Consider the following 25,722-nt stretch of genomic DNA (forward strand, 5'->3'; position numbering starts at 1 on the left):
AGTACTCTACGAACAATGTTACAGTACAGTTGGCCAGAAGGCCTTGAGAAATGTGAAACGTACTTGCAGGACGTCCGTAAAGCATATGCTGATGTACAAACACACTGTTTAGCCAACGGAAGAAATGAATTCTGTAAAAATTTTTGGAATGGACATAAGGACTCCATGGATAACAAACTACCAAAGTTGCAAGGTAAATTGGAAAAACTAAAATCAGAGACACTGAAAGCAAAACAAGAAAAACAATCCACACAACTCAAACTAAATGACGCATTAAGTAAAGCGAGTGCTGCTTCTTCTCCTTCTTCTGCTTTTGGTACCTTAGCCTTCCTAGAATTACCAGCATTAGCATACCTTCTATATAAGGTAAAATTACAATTTAAAGTTGCAAAATATAAATAATAGTACTTAATTATTTCCACCCTTAACCGCGTTCCTTCCACCTACCAACCCCTAACAACCCACCTAACAACGTTCCTTCCAACAACCACCCGTAACACCCCTTACTTCAACCTACCACCACCCTAACAACCCACCTAACAACCATTCCTTCCGTTTACGCCTAACAACCTTCCTTCTTCATCTGGATGATGATGAGGTATATGGAAGGGAATATTCTGACGAATATTCCGTTGTTGAGTCATCCTCAAACTCATTAAATTCTCTCCTAAGGGACCTTTTACTTCTGCTTCTTCCATTTCCAGAGGAGTTATTCCCCTTAAAGAAGAAGAGGTGTGATTTATACTTGTAAAAAAAGTATGCCAATGTTGGTAATGCTATTGCGGCAAGTCCACCAGACACAGCACCAGGTACGATACCAGGATTATCAGCCTCTTCCCCTTCTTTTCTGTGACTACCACCACCGTCACTCCCTCCCTTTCCTTCTACAGTTGCAGCTGAAAAATAAGTAAAGAAAATGAATAATACTAGCGTATTCACCTTTTCTTCCTCCTTTTTTCTCTTTCTTCCTTCCCTTCCTTTTCTTCCCCCTGGAGGAGAAGGAATGTTGTTCCTTTCCCTTCAGGAAGTGGGGAGGAAGTGTTTATTCCCTGTTCAGGGAAGAATGGAACAACAATTTCCTCCCTGAGGGAAGGGGAACAACCTTTCTAAGGGAAGAATTTTCTTCTCTTCCTTTTTGTTGGGATATGTACTTACCTGCTACTACACCCGTGGTGGCACCTGATGTTCCTTCTGCAGGAGGAGTTTCTTGTTGAGGTTGCTCTGCACATAGGAAATGAAATGAAGGGAGGAATGTTTTAGTGTAATCAGGAGTCATTAGGCTCGACAGTGTTGTGGGGTGCACCCCTACCCCTGGAGCAACAGCATCTTCGGTCTCCTCTGCGTAGCTGCTGCCCGAGGTGCGCAGTTACTTTCATGTGCAGGCGTCGCCGTCTTACCTTCCAGTTCACATTTCAATCCTAGCACCTCTTTACTCTTGTAACCTCCATATGTCTTAGTGTATGCATTATACCATTCCTGCATTTTACTTCTCTCACATTTCTCATGTAATACATCATACGCTTTCTCAATATCCATGAGATGTGAGTAATAAGCCTTATTACACTTTTTTCCTCCTCCCTCTAATTGTGCTTTCAGGTTTCTTTGGTCCTTGCTGTAATCGAATATTGTTTTCAATGCTCCGAAGACTTCTCTACTAGTAGAAGTGTACAGGAGTTTACATTTGTTCTCCTTTTCCTTATAATTTATTTGATTATAGAAAATATTCATAGATGATGCAAACTGGAAATCGGCCAATTCCTTCGGCATCATTTCACCTACCCAATAGTAAAAATAATCACACCATCCTCCGTTCTTACGTATATGATCATTCATTTCATATATATAGCAGAATGCCCGTACAATTCTTTTAACAACATCCTCATTATTCTTAATATAATCCTTCAATTTACTCTCCAATTCATTCCAGCACTCTGTATTCCCATAACTTTCAGCCTTCTCATTTAACATATCATACTTCTCTACTGAAAGTAACTGCTTCAAATGCTTCCCCTGCAAAATTAATTAGCAGAATATGTATTCCTACGTATCCCTCAACATGTATCCATTATATTATATGTAAAGTATTATATGTGTAATATTGGATTATTCATGTTGAATAGGAATTTACTGTTAATAGTCGTTCTGTTGTACCCACTGTTCCAGCCTCTGCCCCACTAACATCTTCACATGGTAATTTCGCTAATTCCTTTTTCACCCTTTCTTTATCGGGAATTTTAAATTCACTACAATATTGCTTACTGTCACTATCACATATACGACCTAATTTATCATATGCATCCTCAGCATCTTTCTGACAGCGCCTATATTCATGACTACAGGAATATTTACTATTCCCCTGTTGTTTCGTCAGTGTTCCATAGTTATAGTCATAGTCGAATATTTTTTTCCTTTCGGTGAAAAAGTCTTCGCTTATACCATGGTATATATTAATGCACTTCCATTTAGGCTGCAGTTCCTGCAGTACTGTATGAACTACCGAAATGGCATTTGTGAAACTTGAAGCTCCAAATTGTCCCCCTTTCATAATATTACCTAAGTAATAATATACAATATCGCAGCGTCTATTATATTCCTCCTGCCCCTCCTGCATTGTTAGTGCGTAACAGCAGGCTTTTATAATTGCGTCCTTATAATTTTTTATTATACCATCATAGGTGTTCAGTGTATTTCTTATTCTTGCCCCTGATTGGCAGTGTACACTATTCGCATTCTCATCGAACTCTTTATATATCTTTTCTGAAGGTAATTCACCTACTTCCTGACCCTACAGAGGTAAATAGCAAAATATAAATGTATGTATTCCTCAACTCTCCCCTATATTATGGAAAAAGGTTACATCTATATGGAATCATACTCTTTAAACAGAAAAACAGATTTACACCCTTTCCCTTTTACCGGTGCCATGGTTCATGTGTATATTCTTCTGTACATTAAAGTTATGTTATGAAATGTGTATTCTTCCTTCTTATATATATTCATATAGAATGAATATGTAAGAATTTTGGCACACACACACCGGATGATTATGAAGCAATATTGCAAAATTCCCTTCCTCCCCAGCAAGTAATACATTACTTAATTCATGAATACCAATATTGCACCATACATATGTATTAAGATAATTTCATGTATATATTTAATGCAACAGTAAGAGCAAATAAGCCAAAGATAATGAGGGAAGAAGGAAAAATTAAGGTTCCCACGTTCTCTCCCATCCATTTATTATATTATTGAATTGGAAGTTGATTATTTGCAACCCTATATTATTGTTCAACCCATTCATTTATTGTGTACATAACAACACACCTCTCTTGGATCACACATTCGAACATATATAATTAATACATGCTTGTTGTTCTTATAGGAAATTTTTTGAAGATTGTTTACATATATGTAGTGTGTAGTGCATATTCACGGAGCAGTCCTGCACCTTCCTAATATGCATATTTTCGTATACTAACGTTAGCTGCAATACACCGTTCCCTCTGTTTATAACTGTTCAATAATAATAATTTGTGCTTTTCTATTTATTCTTCTTTTTTTTTTTTTTTTTTCTTCCTTTCTTTTTCTTCTTCTTCTTCTTCTTCTTCTTCTTTATTTGTGTAGGAAGGGCTTATATTTGTACTCCTTCCTTTCCTTTGCATGATCATAAACGAACATCACCATTTCTTATGTTCTTCCTACCAATTAGTATACACATTCCTTTTAATTTATCAAATAATGATAACAACACACTATATACACAAAATATGTACGTGAATTTGTCAAAATCATTATGAAAAATTATTTCCCTTAACCAAAAAAAGTACGAACAAAGTGTAGTGTACTACAAAATATATACGACGAAAAAAAAAAATATTAAAAAACTTTTCACTCCGCCCATACATTAGTTCCTAATCTATTCTATTATATTATAACATGGCATGTTATTACTTCTAACATTGTAATACAGTTTACACGCGCTCCCTTAATTAGTTTGTATACATGGAATTCACGCAAATTTTTTTCATTCGACCCCAAAAAAATTTCAGGCATGTGTTCTTCTTTTTGTGCATCCATTGTTTCTTTTTAAAAAAGGAATTATTAAAGAAAAAAAAAAAAAAAAAATAGAACATACGTATGTAGTATACATTACACGTGTATATATAACACATTCTCTTCCCTCCTTCATGCATGTGTGTAGACGTCGACCTATAATTAACAAAACACTAACATGTGTAAAATGAAGAAGAAGGGGATAGCATACAAAAAAAATTTGGTTGCAATTGAATTCAAAAAAAAAGCGTGTGCTCCCCTTCATAACATTCCCCCTTATAGTACACATATCCCATCATTCTGTATTTATGCTTACTCAGTATTATGAAATTTCCTTCTCACTACTTTTCCCCTTTTATCAATTATATTTTAACTAACCTACAAACAAAAAATATATATTCCTCTACCTCAGATCACTTTCCTTTTTAATTCACATAGTATTCTACAAATTCTTTTACTATTTCATCCTCCTTTCCGTTTTCCTATAAGTATATCCAAGGTCTACATTTTAAGGTTTAGAGTTTAGGGTTCAGAGTTCAGGGTTTAGGGTTCAGGGTTTAGGTTTTAGGGTTTAGGGTTTAGGGTTTAGGGTTTAGGGTGTTGAGGTTTAGGCTTCAGGGTTTAGGGTTCAGGGTTTTATTATTCAGATTTAGGATTTAGGTTATAGGGTTTGGGGTTTAGGGTTTAGGATTTAGGGTTTAGGGTTTACGGTTTAGGGTTTGGGGTTTAGGGATTTAGGCTTCTGGGTTTAGGTTTTAGGGTTCGGGGGTTAGGATTTAGGTTTCAGGGTTTATGGTTTAAGATTTGGATTTAATGTTCCCAATAATAATAGGAAGCGCACAAGTACAAAAGAATACTTTGCTTCGGAACAGGTTTTCCGTGCCTGAAGATTGATCCTTAGAGGATGATCTCTGAAACCCTAAACCATGAACCTTAAAACGTGAACCCTGAACCGTCAACATTGAACTCTGAACTCTAAAGCGTGAAATCCTAAACCCTGAACTGTGAACCCTGAGTCACGAACGTGAACCCTGAACTGTGAATATGAGGCATGAACCCTGAACACTAAACCCAGAACCCTAATCACTAAAACCTAAACCCTGAACTCTAAGTTCCAAACTCTAAAGCGTGAACTCTAAACCCCAAACTCTAGAGCGTTAACTCTAAACCCCAAACTCTAGAGCGTTAACTCTAAACCCCAAACTCTAAAGCTTGAACCCTAAAGCCCAAACCTAAAACCTAAGCCTGATTTATAGAGCCCTAAACGTGAATAATAAAACCCTAAATCCTGAACCCCTAATCGCGAAAACTGAAACCGTAACGCTAAACCCTGAACCATAAACCATGAACCGTGAACCCTAAACCCTGAACCCTGAACCATAAACCATGAACCGTGAACCCTAAACCCTGAACCCTAATCCCTAAATTCCTAAACCCAAAAATCCAAAACCCTAAGCCTGAACCCTAAACCTGAACACTAAGCCCTAAACCTTGAACCTTAAATTTTAAAACTTAACCTTAATCCCTAAATCCTGAACACTAAGACCTAAATCCTGAGCACTAAACCCTAAACCCTGAACCCTAAGAGCTCTAACACAAACGCACCTGAAACGCAGGAGGAATACTAAATCTTGAATTTATAGTACAATATACATTCCTTATATGGATGAATTATGTATAGCATACTTATGAATGAAAGGTGGGAATGGTAGATGTCAAATAAATTCTTTGATTTTATATAGATTACGGAGAAGTGAAATGGACTATGGTAATATAAAATATATATTCTGTTTAATCTGTTCATAGTGTAATTATAGAGAAAAAGAATTAGGAGGAAATGTGGGGAGAAGCGGGTTGAAATTGTTGTATGAATGCAATTATAGGAGGAAGGAGGAGAAGGATTGTTTCACGACAAATTACTATTACAGGAATATGCAAGCAAACAATTTTCACTCTCTCTTTTTTACAGAAAAATATGTTAACAGAAAAAATATGTGAGCATATATATATCTTTGTGCATTATGTACTTCCCCTTTTTTCTCTATTTGTATTGTGAATACACATATTTCATCACTGTATAAGAGTGAATGTACATATCCCATGTGCGGGGAAAATAAACATGTACATGCATAAACTGCATACTGCACGTATATGTGTTAACTATTTCTGATGAGTCCATCAGTATGATTGGGAAAGTATGAATTAAAAAGTGTACCCCATGAGAGTTCTCTTCTCAGAGGGTGAGAATTGCATTCCCTTATGTATATGTAATAATTGCGACGTGTAAATATTCATATAATGGTACAAATAGTTATTTAAGTTAAAGTAGTTCATTAAATACAGTGAGGGATGTTTACATATGTATTCTGCACATATAAGAACCTCTTAACACGAAGTCGTTCTATACATATACACCAATTCGTTCTATATATATACGGAAGCATATGTATATGAACAGCCCTTAACACAAATTCATTATATACCGAAGCATATACACATAAACTATGGAAGAAGGAGGAGAAGGAGGAATATTACGGGTTATATTTCACTTAAAATAAATTCTAGTAGTATATATATCTAATACTTCCTGGGTAATGTAGTAGGAAGGAACATGAATATATATTTCTTTCATTCTATTTATAGTGGGGCATGCTGATGGGATTACCTTCCCAAGAAATATATGATAAGCTCAATTCCGCCAATATGAGTGACGGTCATAATGATCTTCAAAAAATAGACGAAGCTCTGAGGACTCATAAGGATTCTGTAAAAGAATATGATAAGATCACATACGCCTGCGGTAAAGCATTCAACATGAAGGGAAAAGATGAAGAACCGCTCTACGAGGACCGTTGTAATTTTTTATTCTTCTGGACTGGGGGCGAAATATTGAGGGAACTGGAGAGTAGAAAAAAGGAGAGTGAATTCAATAATATATTGACTGCCCTCTGTGACGCACTACAAGGATTAACTGCGCAGGAATGTACCGTTGCATGTAAGGGCATTGATAAAGACAACTTCACCCAAAGAAAACAAGCCTATGAATACATCCACGATTACGATGAAATAGAGAAGAAAGTGAAGAAGCACAGTTCAAGGTGTGATAAAAAGTGCTCCCAATATATTGAGGGGTTAGTTGAGAGTTATAAGAACGTACATTCGGAATGTGCAGGTAATGAGGAATCCGGTCATTATTGTCAGAAATTTAAAGAGAAGTATGCGCAGGACAGTACAAACAGACTATCAGCATTGGCATGCGCAAATGCTGGAGATGAACTCGATCTTAGTGATGCCATAGTGGATCTGGACGGAAGGGAAAAGGTTAATTTATGCTCCACATGAGACGAATTAATGTGTGAATACATATGTCATATTTTATGATTCATGGCGTACCACGGCGTGCAATAAATTGGGAAAAAGCTATATTGGAACATATATATTACATTAAGCATATATTTATAGGATCCAATTTTAAGTAATTTACCTTCAACGAAGGCGTATAAGAAGATCGAAGAACTCAGGAAGAGCGGAAACCATTGTGTGGATGATGATAATTTCCCTCAAGAAATAAAGAAATCATTGAAGGAGGAAAGTATTGAGGGAGAATATACTAAAATGCTTAAGAATGTATGGTGCTACGCAAGCAAGGATAATATAGGAGAGGAGGACAATTTATCCCAAGAACAGCGATGTGGTTTCTTATATTATTGGATTGGTGATAGATTATCAAACAGTTTGCGGACTGGTATTGAATTCTGGGATGTAATGAGTACTGTCTCTGACGAATTGAATAACTTGTCTACTGGTGGGAGTGAATGTAAAATTGAGCGCAGTCCCTTCACCAAAGATAATTTCTATTATGATAGGGAAATATATGATTTTATACAGGACCATAATACTATAAAGGAGGAGTCAAAGAAGAGTGGACCCTCCTGTAGTGATACATTGGACCAATACTTCGTAGAGGCTGCACTTGCATATAACGAGGTAAAAGGGCACTGTGAAAAGGGACCCCACAGTGGAAATGCATATTGTACCAAATTTAACAGCGACTATAAAGAACTCATTCGTAATGAACTGCTAAGTTCAAAATGTACACCGGCGTATGCATGTGGGTCCTTGCGCGATGCGGAAGTCCCAGTATCTGCAGTCGCCACTACTGCTATCTCGTCCATATTAGGAATAGCAGCATTACCACTAACTACATTTTTTTTATATAAAGTAATACCTACTATTACTATGCTAGAAGTTTAAATAATAATAATAACAGTGCTTACTATTATTATTTCCTTCTTATTTCATACTTAAAAAAATATATATACATATATGTTATATATATATGTACATATGGACATATATGTCTACATGTATATGTACATATGTTATATATACCTATATATATATATATGTATACATATATACATATATATATGTATATTATATGTGTATGTCTACATACATATTTTCCACCCTGAACACTCTTCCTTTTTCCCTTCCCGTACCCCCTTTCCCTTAGCATAATCTTCTACCTTCTTGGATAAGTGACTCCTTTGGAGGAGGGAGCACCTCCGGTAGAAGCAGTAATAGAAGAAAAAGAACATCAGCTGCAAGCAACTGGGACACATTAACGGACAACGATTCCACAATCAGCTCAACCGACGTTTCGACAGTATCTTCCACTGTAGGAGATTCGACAGATGTGTCTACTACATATAATAAACGACATCCATCGCGACAAGCAGGGGGAAGAGCAAACAATAGAGAGCAACAAAGGCAGGGAAGGAACCAAGAGAGGCAAAGAAATAACATACGTTATCAACGTATGTAATGTAACAGCTGACATTAAATGTGTAATGTCCGTCCCAAATAATAAATAACGTACAATAACCACCGCGAACCTTATAAACAACATACAACATTGAATGAATATAAGGTCTACCACCCTCTTGAAGGGAAGGGAAGCATAAATGTATACACAGAAAACTCACAAAACATGGAGAATAAAGTGACGTTTTCTCTATTTTCTTTATTTCTTTAAACCTTTTTCCTTTTACTTCCTTTTTTACCCTTTCTACTTTTTTGCTTTTTCTTTCTTTTATTTTCAGTTTTTCATTTTTTTTTTACTTTTTTTTTCTTTTTTTTTTTTCTTTTCCCTGGAGCTAACTGTTTTGTATATTTCTTATACTCCTCTTTTCTTTCTTCTTTTTTTACTTTTTCTTTTGATTCCACTTTAGTCTCGACGCCGTCGCAATGGTGGCTACTTCCACAGAGATCATTCCGCATGTGTGCCTCCCTCGATTTTTTCATGCAGTCAAGGAGTTCATCATAACAGAGAGGGGTGAACTGGGTGCAGGGACTAAAAAATAAGAGGGGCGTTGACAAATGGGTTACCCTTTTGTCACGTCTCACGGGAATGTGCACCCCCCCTTTTTTGCCTACGCTCATAGGAAGGGAAATAAATTGCCTATATCTGCTTATTTTTTGGACGACACACACCCACTTACCAGCTGCACAGAGGTTAACCTCTTTTTTTCGCCTGAGATCGTTCAGGCAATTTGGAACATACCTCACAAAGGGAAAAATTTATACAAAAAATATAAAAAAAAAAAAAAAAAAAAAGAAGTATGGAAAAGAATAACGGAAAAAGAAAACAAAAAGAATGAGGAATACGAAAAAACAAAAAAGGGGGACTTCACCTAGCAGCGAAAAAAAAAAAAAAAAAAAAAATTAAGCTTAATGAATCAGTGCGGGGGCGTGTAGGTATCCCATTTATGTGTAGAATTTCGCATTTTAGGGTGTGTGTGTAGGATTTCGTATTTTAGGGATGTATGTGTTGGATTTCGCATTTTAGGGTGTGTGTAGGATTTCGCATTTTAGGGGTGGATGTGTATAGGAGTTCGCATTTTAAGGGTGTTTGTGTAGGATGTCGCATTTTAGGATGTGTGTATGTAGGATTTCGCATTTTAGGGCTTGAAGTAGTAATTATTGTTGCGTGTGAACAAACATTTCGCACCCCTATTAAGGAAACATTTTCTTCCCTTTCTTTTTTTTTTTTTTTGTAGTATTTTACCTGGCCTGGTAAAAGAAGACGTTACAGAAAAGCTCATCGAGTACGTGGTTTTCCTTCCTTAAAACAGCAGATGGTTGACCATGTGGACGACCAAGTAGATGGTCCACATGAATGTACCTTAGTAAAAAAACGCAGACAACCAAGATCTGTTCGAACAAAAACGAAGAGGCCAAAAAAACGTGCTGGTCGTCGTCGTTGTGATTTACGTCGCCGCATGAATATTGATATTCATTTAGAAGTCTTAGACGAATATCAAAAAGGGGACATGCATTCGAAGAAGGAAGACTTTTTGGAATTTTTGGTTCAAGAATTTATGGGAAGCAATTTTAAGGAAGGAGAGAATGCTCCTAAGGAACAGGTTCCAAGTTCAGATTCCGGGTTTACGGAGGAAGACTTTGTTCCAAAGGAAGGTGTTCCTATGGAACAGGTTCCAAGTTCAGATTCCGGCTTTAAGGTTTCAGATTTCGGGTTTAGGGAGGAAAGACTTTGTTCCTAAGGAACAGGTTCAAAGTTCAAAGTTCAGGTTTCAGGGTTTAGGGTTTAGGGTTTAGGGTTTGGGGTTCAGGATTTGGGGTGTATTAAGTATTTTTCTTTCTTTTTTTTTTTTTTTTTTTTGTTTTGTATTAATTTGCTTACAGGTTGATGGGTAACTGATGTAAATGGAAATGAAAAAAAAATTTTCTTCCTCACCTTATTTTGATTGTTTGTTTGGGATAATTTCTTCTTTATTGAAGAATTAAAAAAAATGCTTGTTCATTCTGTTATAAAAATTTTGACTTCATAAATTTTTTTTGTTTCTTAAAATAAATATATTTTTGAGAAGGGTAAGCACCTTTTTTCTTTTTCCGCGCCCCTTTCCGGGAGTATTCTTTCCTTATGTGTTTATTCAAACAAAATAATGAAAAGCAAAGAGAAGGAATGAAATATGAAGAAAAGAAGGAAGGAATAAAAAAAGAAGGAAAAAAAAAAGGAAGAAAAAAAAAAAGAAGGAAAGGGAAAGAAAGGAAGAAAGTGTTTCTTCTTTTTTTTTTCCTACACTGCATATATAAAATGTGTTCGCGGTGTTAATTATGCGTCCCTCCCCCTCTTGAGGGAGGGGGCACACACTCATTCAACATTCCAAGGTGTTACACATAGACGGTGTTACATCCGACCGTAACTTACATTACGATGACCTGCTTCATTATTTACTCCTGCTCCTGTTCTTCCATTTCTGGTGGTAGATGGTCTTGTAGGTGGTATTCTTGACGATCCTGTGTATGCAGTAGAGCGTAGTGCGGTGGAATGATCTTCTGAGCCCAGTATAGAATCCATTGTGGAAGCTTCCGTTACAGTATCAAAGTCGCTTTCAACTACAGTTCTCCTTTTTCCTCCTCCTGAGGAGTGGTTCCCAAACCAAGAAGACCATGGTTTATACTGAAGAAAGGGGTGGTAGGTGGGTTGTGTTTAGGATTCACGGTGATAGGAAGATTGTTAGGTGGTTGGTGGAAGGAAGGTTGTTAGGTGATTTGGTGGTAGGTGGGTTGTTAGGTGGTAGGGTGGTAGGTTGAAAGAGAATTATATTTTTAATATTTCAATTTTAACTATAATTATCATTATAATTTTACTTTATATAAAAGGAAAGGAACAGCAGTCATTCCGAGTGTGCCAAATATGGAAGAAAGGGAAGAAGTGGTGGTGGCGGAACGTAAGTTTTCCTGTGCTTCGGATAATTGATTTGATAACAGCTGGGTTTGTGATTCTTGATCCGTGCAGGAACATGTCGTACTTTTCTCCTCTGCAACTTGCGTTTTACATTTCAATTTTAAGAGTTTCTCCTGAATTTCTGCCTTATGTTTGTTCCAATATTGTTTGCAATAATCATCAGGGTGTCTCCTACAAAGTGCATCCACAGCTTCATATGTTCCTGTAATTCTACGGATGCCCTCGCAATATTGTTGATCACTGCTGGTTCTATAATACCTAGTATCATTCTCTATGGTGGTATAATCCTTATAGAAATCATATATTTCTTTCCTTAGGCCAAAAGTCGTTTTGTCCACATCATCGTATGTAACTTTACACTTATGATTATAGGATTCATCTGTTAGCGTATCGTAAATTTTTCCGAGAAGGTCCTTCAACTCCGTATGATCTGGATTCTTGAAGAATAAATCTCCCGCCCAATAGTAAAAGAATTGACAAGGGGTATCATCCTTAGGCTGAGCTCCTTTCATCTGGCACGCACAACAGTAAGCATTCATGTACAAGCTCCCCGTAACACCGTGCCTGATGTCCCCCTCTAATTTACTTTCTAATGCACTCCCCCATTCTTCAGACTTATTATCTTTACAATTACATTTTCCTCGAGAGGGTACAGTGAATTTATTATAGAATTCCTCATTTGAACGTAAAATATTTGGATTTCGTATATACAAATATTCTTGCTGAGAGGGTGGAATATATACATATATATATGTACTTTCATGTATTTGTCACCCATCCTTTAATTCATTGTGCTATGTATAATATATTACATGCTTATTATATAATTCTTCGTATTGCACAGAAAGACAAACCGTTAATGGTGTTTCCATTGGTTATGTGTATTTTCTTGTTTATGTAATAAGTTTATATGAAGGGTTGGTGTGTATATATTTTATCTTATATATCCTTATATGTGTGTATGTATAATATATAAACTTCCTTCTAGAGCATCTTTTGTTTATTCATACACTCGGTATAAGGGGAAGTGTATATGCAAAATTATCGGATCGTTCTATAACTATGAATAAGAAATAGGAATATTAAATTTTTCACTTTCTTACACCACACACACTGCTCAATTTATCAAACAATGATAATACATTATACAAATACATATACGATAATTATATGTGCACATATATAATTAAGCTAAAAATAGGAATAAATGTATGGGAATAGTCAAGTTAAAAGAAAAAAACAAAAAAAAACAAAATAGAGGATACATCACACATGTAGAAGTATAACATGCATTAAAAGGCAAGGGAAGGAGGAGTGAAGGTTAGTTCAAATAGTGCATGATGTGCATATATTCATTCATACAAAATGAGTTGTTTATGGTGTATTTGTCAAAAGAGAAGGAGGAAGAAAAAAAGTTCAAAATGTTTATTATTGCTGAGTGTTCATAAAAAAAAAAAAAAAGAAGGGAAGGTGGGGTACACATTAACATGTGTAAAAAATATATAATGTGCACCCCAAAGAAGAGGGAAGGGAATAAATGTGCTCAAATGATGTAGTGTGCACATTCCATACAGAACAGTCATAGTACACTCACCTAAAAAAGGGTAAAAAGAGGGAGAGCAGGGAGTTGCAATTATAAAATGATCATGAATAGAAAAAAAGGGGTACAATGCAACATATTCTTATATGGGGAATGTGTACATATTTTTTCCTTTATATGATGAATACAATTATTTATAACGTATGCCTTTATTTTATAAATGTACATTCTTCCTATTACATATGGATACTTGTACACACTTCCGTAAGGAGGAAGGAACGGAAGGAATAAATATTCCATATATATGCACTATACTACACAATTTGTGTTCACTATTTTTAACAAGAATCCTTCAAGAAAAGCGGGAAACATGAATTCATAGTTGCTGTTGAAATTTTCTGCTCAAAAGAAGAAAAATTGCGTTCCCTTCCCCATACACATAACAATTGGAAATGGTAAAAAAGTAGTATGATATTACTAATAATTCACTTCAAAATGACAAAAAAGTGGAGTATACACGAATAAGAAGAATAAACAAGGAACATCTACTTCCATGCTTTACTCCTTATTCTGTTAATTTCAATATATATATTTCTTTGTTAGTTTTCATGCTTTAATTACATGTGTATAACGATTTGATGTACATATGTGTATAACGATTTCGATGCATGTACATGTGTATATAATATATTATTATTATATATTATTATTATACATTATTATTATATATTATTATTTATTATGTATATAATATGTTATTATCATTATTATTTATTATTTAGAAGATTGAACAGCATGTGTATTATTTGAAGTACAAAAAATAAGAATGTAGTAATTACTCATTTTCATAAACCATCACGGAAACGAACGAGTAAGAAAATTCTTATATATATATTCCACATGAATGAACACATTTTAAAAGTAAATTTATTATACATGTATAAAGGGAAATATACAACACAGCTCTCCGGAAGAAATATATTATATATATATATATAGAAATATATATATCTGTACATGAACCATGTCAGAAACGGTAAGGGACAAAATTGGGGTGGGTTCGTCCTTTTCCAATCCACATGGATAAGTACATAATGTACACGTAATACGTTCTGTGTGATTCTGGTGTAGTGTAAAATAATGAAGAATGTATATATCTTCGTTAATGATATTTGTAGGGACTAAATTTAAATGAATTACCTTCGCATCAACAATTTTACAACAAATTCAAAGCAGGTGCAAAGAAATGGGGAGATGGTTGCACGGGGGAAGTAGACGGGGCTCTGAGTGCAGGTCAAATTATGCAAGGTCATAAGGATGAAATTATGGCAGCATGGTACTATGCATGTGCAATGTATAAAGGCAACGACAACTCATCTAATAATGCACCGTGCTATTTCCTGTACTATTGGATAGGGCAAACATTATCTGAGAGTTCCACATATAACAATTTCAAGCTTAACTTAGGTAATATTTGCAGAAGTATAAAAGATGCATATAAGAATCATGGATGTAAAGATATATGCGATCATATTGACCCGAACATATTCCATCCCAGAAAAGAAGTATTCGATTTTTGGCATGACCACAGTACTATACGAACACTGTTAAAGAGTAGTGAGCCCCAGGTTATTAATAAATGTGGAATTCACTTGCAGGGAATCGAGACAGCATATAATGAAGTGGCATCACAGTGTAACAGCCATAATAGTCATAAGTACTGTACAAATTTTTGGCATCACCATAAGGGAGACATTCATGGCAAACTAACAGAATTGAAATCTGAATTAACATCTGCACAAGAAAGAATAGAACATGTAACAGAATCAATTCCATTATCTGAAGCACAAGCAGCACTCTCTGCAGCAAACGAAGCCGCAAGCAAAGCCACCATTACCACTGCCCTAACTTCCATCCTTGGTACTTTCACCCTTACCACTGTTCTTCCCTTCTTCCTATATAAAGTAAGTAATAATAGTACCAAATTAAAAAAAGAACTAAACTATTAATGGTATAACTAATATACACTACTTAAACCCCCTTTCCACCTAACAACCCCGAACAACCTTCCTTCCACCTACCACCCACCTAACAACCTTCGTTCTTTTAACCCTTATCCCTTTATTCTAACACCCGTTTCTTTTCCATTAGTATAAACCATGGTCTTCTTGGTTTGGTATCCATTCTGGAAATGGAAGGAGCGGAAGGAATACACGAAAAAAGGAAAGATCAGCTAAACACATATTTGATGTTTCCACAGAAGACAGCTCAACATTCAACTCAATGGAAACTTCCACAATAGGTCCAAGAGAGAATGAAACAGTGCGTTCTGCTGCTTACACAAGACAACCCGGGGGAAGAAGAAATAATAATACACGGGGTCGTGGGATGGTAGGTTATCAGAACATGTAACATCACATTTAATATTCCCTTAGAAGATACGGCAGAACTTAAAGACCGTACAGTGTAAGGAACAAAACAACATTTTTTCTTTCTTTCTATTCTTTCTTTTTCTTCCTTTTTCTTTATTTCTTTTCTTTCGCTTTTTCTTTTTTTCTTCTTTTTCTTCACATTCCTTTGTTCTTTTTCTTCCTTTTTTTTTTTTTTTTTAATATTACGAATTAATTCAATTAAAATTTTTTTTCATTTTTTTTTTTTTTTTTTTTTTTCTTTTTTTTTGTTGTGCCAGTTTTGTCCTTAAACTATTGATCCTTTCGTATGCATACATATGTGACATGATAAAAAATTTATGTAATTGTACACACAGTCCTTTTCTTTTCTTTTTTTTTTTTTTTGTAAGAACACACTTTTTTTTTTTTTTTGCGCACGTTCGCGGACCCTCGCGCACAATTTGGAGGAGCACTTTTTTCAAATATGTCCATAATTGGACCTTAGAAGGAAAAAAAAGGTAATTATTAACAAAAAAAAATTACTATGAAGGTAAAGGAACCTATAACAAAAAAAAATTTAACATATTTAATCTTCAAAGAAAAAAAATTATCCCAACACGTCCGTGTACTAAGAACATTTTTTTGACTTATATTGATTATACATGAACATGAGCACCTTAGTATAGTGGAAGGAAAAAAAAAAAAAAAAAAAAGGAAATGGGGGAAGGAATACCATTTTATTCTTTTGACACTGTATAAGCTCCGCGGTTATTTATTCTCCTTCCGTGGGGAGAACACTACATTACGATGTGTTACATTCCACAATGTGTGCTGTGTTCTACATGTGTTGATAACTAATATTCCGATGCTTTCCCCTTCTATTATTATTTGCCCTTCCTGTGGCTGGTCGCCCACCATATACGGTAGATCCATCTGTCGAATCTGCTGTTGAATCTACTGTTGAAGGTGCTGTTCCATATTCCGTTAAGGTGTCGTCTTCTGTGAGTGTGTCGAAATCATGTTTGGTGGATCTCTTTCTTCTGTTCCCAGAAAGGTTGCTGCTGCCTCCAAAGAAGGTGTTTTTTATCCCAGAAAATAATGAAGTGTACTAAGAAGGGAAAAAGAAAGGATGCTGAAAATATATGTATGTATTCCACATATATATACAGCGCATAGCTCAATTAATGTGTATGTGTATTGTATGTATATACATATATACATATGTATATATGTAAACATACATATATATATAACTCTATTATGTTTGTTACTTTACTTACTTTGTAAAGAAGGTAGGTAAGCGTTGGTAAAGCTATTGCGGCAAGTCCACCAGCAGCAGACACAGCAGCAGGGACACCCGTACCACCTCCATTGGAAGTGGTGTCACTAGTATGGGAAGATACTGCACTATCTTCATGACCTTCAGGACTATATCTGGTTCCTACTACCATCCGTGATGAATCACTCTCCGCTCTCAACCCTCCAGGACACTTCAATTTTAACGTCCCTGGACTATTACTATCATTGCTGAACACTGTTGTAAAGTGGGTACAGTATGGTTCCGTCCTATAATTCCCACCACAATCACCCTTTATATCTTCATATATTGAACTAATTTGCTCCAAATATTGGCAACATTCCCCTGCACATGGGGACCCAGTTTTCAGTGAACACAATTGTATGTCACCATAGTCTAAGGAGTAGTCAAATATTTTTTTCCTTTTTCTGAAGAGATCTTCGCTAATATTCCTATTGTAATTATAATCGTAACACCGCAGTTCTGTCCAATTTTTTAATTCATCGAATACCTTCCCAAGAAAAGTTTCTAATGATTTAACGCTACATTTACTCAATAGTATGTCCCCTACCCAAAAGTAGAGAAAATCACACTCCTTACTTCCGGGCCACGGATAACTGTTTTGCTTCGATAAACAACATGCTCCATTCACAATTTCATCAGCACACTTATTAACTTCCGAAATCCCCTTCAACACGCTCCTCACCTGTCCCTTGGAGCCCTCAGTACAAGTACATGAACCACTGCCACCATCGAATTTATCATAGTAGTTAGTACGGGATGTTAAATTCTGCAAACATGCGTCCTCCTGAAAATGTCATTAACAAGGAGTGTACACATATATATATATATATATACATACATACAACCATGTATACATACATACAACCATGTATACATACATACAACCATGTATACATACATACAACCATGTATACATACATACAACCATGTATACGTACATATATACATCGGTATATATATATATAACTATATACATACATACTCATGTATGTACTTTCTAAAAGGATGAAATTACCGTTAATGTAACATCTGCACCCACGTTCACCATTCTGTGTGCGTAATCTTCTATTACATTATTTCTTCTTACACAAATTATTCACACGGATGTATGAAAAAAAAAAAAAAAGAAAAGGAATGTGTATGCCTCCTTTATAATAATAATACTATTATTCTCTGCAGTAGAACATCATCTTCCTCCTTTCATTCATGGTCAATAATAGTAATACATTCTTTTTCTTTTTAACATTTTCTTATCCCTTTAAAACCTCCTTTTATTACCTTAACCTTCCCTTTTTCCTTCCCTCTGAAACCTTTCTTTTTTACTCTCTTAAACCTTTCTTTTCTTTTCTTTTCCTTAAACCTTCCTTTTCTTTACTCCCTTAAACCTTTCTTTTTCCTTCCCTCCATAGACCTTCCTTCTTTTTTATTTTAACGTACTTTTTTTTTTTTTTTTCTTTCCTCTTTTTCTTTTTTTCTTTTTTTCCTTTATTCCTTTTTTCCTTTTTTCCTTTTTTCCTTTTTTCCTTTTTTCCTTTCTTTCTTTCTTTTTTTTTTTTTTTTTTATACCCTTCGTGTTTACTCCCCCCCAAGGAGGAACATACGCACTTTGACCCCCCTTCCCTTTCCTTCTAACATCCTTGCACCCCTAACAAGCTTCGTTCCACCTACCACCCACCTAACAAGCTTCGTTCCACCTACCACCCACCTAACAAGCTTCGTTCCACCTACCACCCACCTAACAAGCTTCGTTCCACCTAACAACCCACCTACCACCTACTACCTAACAACATTTCCTTCCATAAACCACCCCTAACACAACCTTCCTTCTTCATCTTGATGATGATGAAGTATATGGGATGGAATATTCGGACGAATATTCCATTGTTGAGTCGTATTCCGTTGAGTTGTCGTCGTCTGATAAGGTGTTTAATTCATGTCTGAAAGTTGATCTTTTTCTTCTTCTTCTTCTTCTTCCATTTCCAGAGTAGTTATGCTTCCTCAAGAAGAAAGATTTGTACTTGTAAAAAAGAAATGCCGCAATTGTTGGTAATCCTACTGCTCCTAATGCGGAAGGGACTGCAATGGAAGCGACGTTGCTGCTGGCAGCACTACCACCAGAAACCACGACGTCTCCTAAGTCGAAATCATAACGAGCAGAAGGGCAACCGGACTGCCCGGGAGTGCAAGTTCCTGTGGAACCAGTACCAGAAGAACCAGGGTTCCAAGTTCCTGTAGAACCGGAACCAGAAGAACCTGGATTGCAAGATCCTGTATTGCAAGTTCCAGTGGATCCTGGTCTTGGACTACCAGTGTTCTGGTTGCCAGTAGAACCTACTTTTGTGCATGTTAATTTTGATAGTTTTTCATTACAACATTCTCCTTTTTTATTATTGAACCAGGTGCAATAAGGGTCAGTTTTACCTTGATTCCCTTGGCAATATTCACTCATAGGAGCACATGCTTTTTTCATTTGTTCTAAGTGCTCGTGATATTCTGGGACACAAGTTCCTCCCTTTGTACCTGTATATTCCCAAAGCATACCGAAGTCCTGGGTACAATCATACATTATTTTTCTTTGGTCGAAAATGTCCCTGTCAATATTTGGGTATAGGTTTATGCATATATTGGTCGAGGCTACACCCTTCAGGTCACGGTAAATGTCACTCATGACGTTTTTAAATGAGGTAGAACCTTTCAAGTGTTTCGATACTATATTTCCTAACCAATAATAAAAATCATAGCACCAATCATCCTTAGACGTCGTGACATTCAGTTTTTCATGTACGTGGCACCAGGCTTGTAAAATTTTCTGTGCATTACTCACAATACCAAGTTGGGCTTCTATATTACTTTTAGCTGTTCCTACTGCGCTCTGCTTAGTACATGAAGTTTGGACTCCTCCTCCTGGTAGTTGTCCATATAAATCCTGCTTCGAATTGAGTAAATTTAAATGTTGTAACTATAAATGGGTAATTAGCAAAACATAAATATATGTTCTTATAAATTCCATATTATTACTTATTCTATTATTTCAGAGGTATTATATGTTTGTATACACTATTATGTTCCTTCCCCCCCCTTTTTTAATAGAAGAAATTAACCGTCAGTTCTGCCTTCTGCCCTGTCATTGTGTATACACATTTTTTGATGTATATATATAAAAAGTAATCTACAAATGTTCAATCGTTCATGGGAGATTTATAAAATTATTGCTTGTTTAATAATTATGAATTGAATTGTATGTGTGACAATTCCGTTCGACTAGGGATTATGAGCTTGTACATATATCAAATTTTTATTCACTCCCTCTCAGTAATACATATTGCTTCAATTTTCATAAACAACGATTGTACATTCTATACCCGGATCAAATTATCATATGCACATAGTTAGAGAATAAATAAGAATAGATGTACTGAAAAAAGAAAATAAGAACATAAGGTCAAGGGGTGGAATTCGGGGTGTGTGAAACGTTTATACATTCTTTATGCATTTATTACACTATTGAATTATACAGTGTCATTTATAACGTTATATTACTACTTACATATTTCCATTACTTTATACATAGGAATATAGTTTTCTCCGAAATCAAAATTTCGCTATGTATTATTAATTAATGTTCTACTGTTATTATTAAAAGGATTATTAAAATACTTTTTGATGCACATATTATACAATTTATACACATGGAGCACTCCTCCCCCCCTATGGAATTTACACATTTTCGTATACTAACATGGTGCAATAAATATTTTTCTGATTATGATCGTCCCTTAATAATAATTTCGCCTTCCTATTCCTATACTTTCATGCGTACACTACAACCTTACTTACTCCAAAAATATACATTACACTATTTAATCTATTTCACATTTCCTTGCTTCAAATGCACATCATACTTTACATATTAGTGTATTACGCCTTATTCTTCCTTACGAAAAGCACACTACATAAATAACACCCCTACACCAAGATTGTGTATTAGGTTATTTGAGCACTTTTTTTTCCCTTTTTTACGCACTACTGCACCTTCCACGTATTAATGTGCTTCATTTACTTCTATTAACTTAAATGAAGTTTTTGATCGAACAACGTATTCGTTCTAAATTACATATATTCTAGTTTACGGTTAATTTTTTAGGGTTCAGGGTTTAGGGCTTACGCTTCAGCACTTAGGTTTCAGGGTATAGGGTTCGTGATTCAGGGTTGAAGGTTCAGTTTTTAGAGTAAGAGTTCAGGGTTTAGGATTTATGTTCCAGGGTTTAGTGTTGAGGAGTTCAGGGTTTATGGTTTAGTGTTTAGGTTCAGGGTTTAGGTTTTGGGGTTCAGAGTTTAGGTGTTAGGTTTTAGAGGAAGGAAATGAAAGGAAAGAAAAAATGTTGTTTTGTTCCTTACACTGTACGGCTTTTAAGTTCTGCCATAACTTCTAATGGAATATTAGATGCGATGTTACATGTTCTGATAACCTACCATGCCGCGACCCGGTGTATTATTATTTCTTCTTCCTTTGGATTGTCCTATGTAGGCGGTAGGACGAACGGTAGTAGAATTGTCTATTGTGGAATTTGCTTCCGAACTTGCTCTAAAATCCACTGTTGAAACTTCCGTTAATGTATCAATGTCATGCCCAACTGATCTTCTTCTTCAATTACTTCTTCTTCCTCCATTTCCAGAAGAGTGGTTACCAAACCAGGAAGACCATGGTTTATACTGAAGGGAAGGTTGTTAGGGGTATTAGAACGTATTGTTTGGGGTGGTATGGTGGAATGAAGGTGGTGTTAGGGGTGGTATGTTGGAAGGAAGGAATGTTGTTTGGGGGTGGTCGGTGAAAGCGAAGGCTGTTAGGTGGGTCGGTGGTAGGGTGGAAGGAAGATTGGTAAGGGTGGTTGGTGGAATGAATATTTGTTAGGGGTCAAAGGAAGGAGGGTCTAAGGGGGGGGAAGGAAGGATTAATGAATATTATTTATTTTTAGCCACTGTAATATATAATGGTAATATTTTACCTTGTATAAGAAGAATGCCAATGCTGGGAATTCTAATGCTGCTAAGGTACCAAAAGCAGAAGAAAGAGAATAAGCTTTATTTGCTTGAAGAGCCGCTTCCTTTAATTTGGATTTTGCTGTTTGTGCTTCGGACTCTATACTTCTTCGTAGAGTATCTAATGTAGATTGCAATTCTGATAGTTTACTATTAATTTGATCCTTACGATCTTTCCAGAATTTGCTGCAGTAATGGTCATCTGGATTGTTTGTGCAACCTTGTCCACAGCAGTACGTGCTGTTTTAACGTCGTGCAAGTAATTTTTACATTTCTCAAGACCTTCGGACCCACTATTTTTGAACAGTTCTTGTATAGTAGGATGGTCATACCAGAAATCAAATATTGTTTTTCTATTATTGAAGAGGTCACTCTGAAGTGGTTCATTATCACGGGGAATATTACATAGCCCTGTACCAGAGGGACTATTTATAGAGTCGCAAAGAAGACCTATGTGAACTGGGAAATTATTACTTCTCCAGTGGCCATTAGATATTCTATCCCCTAACCAATAATAAAAAAAATGACGCGCTCTACATTCGGCTGGTGCCAATTTTGAAGGTGATTGTTTATCTTCTCCCCTGTATTCTTTGTATATATGGCCCAAGGCTCTTCTAATATTAGCCTCATTACCCGTAAGATTCCGCGTTCCCAATTCATACTTCGTTACTTCTGTGTTGCAGCCATTGTCCTCTGTACATTCTACGTCTGTGATCTTCTCAAATTTCTCATAGTAGTGGAACCATGAGGGTAAATTCTTTGGATCTATTGTCTGTAAATATGAATAGTTGGCAAAAGAAAGTGTGGAATGTGTGGAATATATACTCTTGTTCGTATTTCATGGAAGGAGAAACGAAGAACGGAAGGGGTTAGAAGGAAGGGGAATGCTCTTCCCCTTCCTTCTAACTCCCTTCCTCCTTCCCTTATCTCCTTCTTTGCAATATTGTTCCCTCCCTTCCAATATTCTTCCCCTTACCGATCCTGACATGGTTAATATATATACTTCTATATATGTGTGTATAATGTGAGTTTATATTAAAAACTGTTCCTCTATATATATATATTCAAAAAAAAAAAAAAAACGAGGAAGAAGGTTTAAGGAGTGGTGCTAGTTCTATAATTATAGTAAATGAGTATATGTCAAAATTTTTGCACTTTGTATTCTCTGTGTGTGAAAAATCATACATACACATATTACACTTCTAATTTTTTCGAATAATAATAGTAGTGATAACACATTTCACATACATACATATGTGTACGTATACGTATCAGAATCATTACATATGTATATATAAGCATATATATATATTTATATATATGTATATAGGTGTATATATATATATGTATAATACACATAAATATAAACAAATATATATGTTGATATAACAAAAAAAGAAGAGAAGTCAAAGAAAAGGGGAGGGATACACCTCCTTTTTTTTTTTACACACAACGTTCCTTTATTTATGTACTCACTGTACACTGTACTACTCTATTGTGCTGCACTCTATTTTATTGTACTTTATTGTCCTGTACTCTATTTGTATGGTGTGTTGTTGCTCATAATCCTTCGAAATATTATATTATTATTTGCATACTCCGGTTATTAACTATATATAAGAATGCAACTCTCTTCTTAAATGAGCATTTTCATCCTGTGATATATTGTAAGTTCATGTTTCCCTTCTATTATTATTAGAAAAAAAAATCATTAAGTAACTTTTTCTTAACGTACATATATTGTATAGTTCATATACAAGGAGTGTTTCTCCTTCTTCAAGGTGTGTATATTCATTAATACCTATATAATGAACAATATGCACATTTATAGGAATAAATGGGCGAAGGAATGGAAAAAGGTATAATTAAAAGCAATTAGGTGAATGTTATTTTTGTGAAGAAAAGAAAAATATTCATACACACGTTCCTTATATAATAATAACATTTTACACCATACCTACTCTTCCATTCCTGACTTCTCAGTAGTAATAAAAGTTCCTTTTCTTTTCCTTTTTTTCTTTTCTTTTCTTTACCTTTCCCTTTTTTCTTTTCTTTTCTTTTTCATTACTTTTCTTTTTCTTTTCTTTTTCCATACTCAATTATGATACAAACAGGTCACTTATTTGGGTGGAATGTGCATATTTTATGTATACTATGTGAGCTACCCCCTTTTTTGGGGTGCACATTATATATTTTTTGCACATGTTAATGTGTATTCTTCCATTCCATTCTTTTTTCTTTTTTTTCCCTTTATAAACACTCCGTAATAATAAAGTTTTTGAACTTTTTTTTTTTCTCTTTTTCTTTTGACAAATACACCACGAACAACTCATTTGTATGAATGAATATATGCACATTATGCACTATTTGAACTAACCTTAACCCTGCACCTTACCTTTTAATGCATGTTATACTTCTACATAGCAAGGTATCCTCTGTTTTTTTTTGTTTTTGACTTTTTCTTTTTTTTTTTTCTTTTTAACTTCCCTATCCCCATAAATTTATTCCTCTTTTTAGCTTAATTATATGCATTTGCACATATAATTATCTTATATATATTTGTATAATGTATTATCATTGTTCCTTGAAAATTTTTGCGCAGTGTGTGTGCTGTAAGGAAGAGTGCAAAATTTCATATTCATCAATCATAGAAACAAACAAACAGAAAGAAGCAAAATTTTGCATACGTCCCTTACATTTCCCATTTTATACCGAATGTATGAACACATATAAGGAGGAATATATTTTAAAGTAAATTCATTACATATACAACATTGAAATATACACATAAACCATGGGAGCAGCAGGGACAGGAACAATATGGGTTATATTTTATTCAAAGTAAATACATTCATATTGTTTATATAATACTTTGCGCATGCTGCAGTGAACGTAGAAATATGGAAACATGTGGACTCATGTATTTCCCTAATTACATTTATAGGACGGAGATTTGAATAAATTACCCTCAAAGAAAGTGTTTTATGATAAATTCGATAAGGGCCCTACGGGAGGATGTACCCGAATTACTGACTGCAAGATGGGTTTGGACACCGTTCTGCAATTATATAAAGATAAGGGGGTTAATGATGATAAAGTTATAAAAACGTTGTGCTGTGCAACGGAGATGAAGGGGCAAAGTGAACTAGATGGGGAGTCCTGTCAATTTCTATACTACTGGGCAGGGTATACATTAACTGGAAGTGCCATAGATATCCCAAGTTTCAAAGGCCTCCTAAGTACTATTTGTCAGAAAATAAATGATACATATAGGGAAAATAAAAGTAAAATTATTTGTGAACAAGTTGACCAGAAGACTTTCAAAGAAAGAAAAGAAATACATGATTATTCTTATAATTATAATGCCATAGAAGGAGATTTAAAAGAAGGTACGCCACATTGTGGAACGCAATGGACACAACACCGCGATAACATCATTTCAGCATGTAAGGCCGTAAAGCAAAATTGCGCAACGAAGGAACAGACAAGTATATCTGACGCCTATTGTAAGGACTTCAGTAGTAAATACAAAGTATATTGTGATGCAGCGGAATTCTTAAACTCTTACTGTAATGCAAAAACTGCCTTAGAAGATGCACAA

General features: G+C 35.2%; 4 protein-coding genes across 4 annotated transcripts; 1 reads left to right on the forward strand and 3 right to left on the reverse strand.

Moving 5' to 3' along the window:
• Positions 1-579: 579 nt before the first annotated feature.
• On the reverse strand, positions 580-2,925 carry PCOAH_00052270 (KIR protein; the record flags this gene model as incomplete). Its single annotated transcript, XM_020062007.1, has 5 exons — positions 580-896; positions 1,156-1,221; positions 1,398-2,010; positions 2,129-2,785; positions 2,917-2,925. The coding sequence occupies 5 exons, from the start codon at positions 2,923-2,925 to the stop codon at positions 580-582; spliced, it is 1,662 nt and encodes a 553-aa protein (XP_019917679.1).
• Positions 2,926-10,340: 7,415 nt separating this feature from the next.
• PCOAH_00052280 (SICA antigen) lies at positions 10,341-10,622 on the forward strand (the record flags this gene model as incomplete). Its single annotated transcript, XM_020062008.1, has 1 exon — positions 10,341-10,622. The coding sequence occupies one exon, from the start codon at positions 10,341-10,343 to the stop codon at positions 10,620-10,622; it is 282 nt and encodes a 93-aa protein (XP_019917789.1).
• A 5,976-nt stretch (positions 10,623-16,598) lies between these two features.
• Positions 16,599-18,129, reverse strand: PCOAH_00052290 (Uncharacterized protein; the record flags this gene model as incomplete). The annotated part of the gene is made up of 3 exons (XM_020062009.1): positions 16,599-16,868; positions 17,002-17,865; positions 18,097-18,129. 3 exons carry the CDS (start codon positions 18,127-18,129, stop codon positions 16,599-16,601), a joined length of 1,167 nt encoding a protein of 388 aa, XP_019917760.1.
• Positions 18,130-18,909: 780 nt separating this feature from the next.
• On the reverse strand, positions 18,910-20,209 carry PCOAH_00052300 (KIR protein; the record flags this gene model as incomplete). The annotated part of the gene is made up of 2 exons (XM_020062010.1): positions 18,910-20,040; positions 20,183-20,209. The coding sequence occupies 2 exons, from the start codon at positions 20,207-20,209 to the stop codon at positions 18,910-18,912; spliced, it is 1,158 nt and encodes a 385-aa protein (XP_019917695.1).
• Between the last annotated feature and the right edge of the window lie 5,513 nt (positions 20,210-25,722).

This window comes from Plasmodium coatneyi, chromosome 14, assembly GCF_001680005.1.
Source record: "Plasmodium coatneyi strain Hackeri chromosome 14, complete sequence".
NCBI classification, from domain to species: Eukaryota; Apicomplexa; class Aconoidasida; order Haemosporida; family Plasmodiidae; genus Plasmodium; species Plasmodium coatneyi.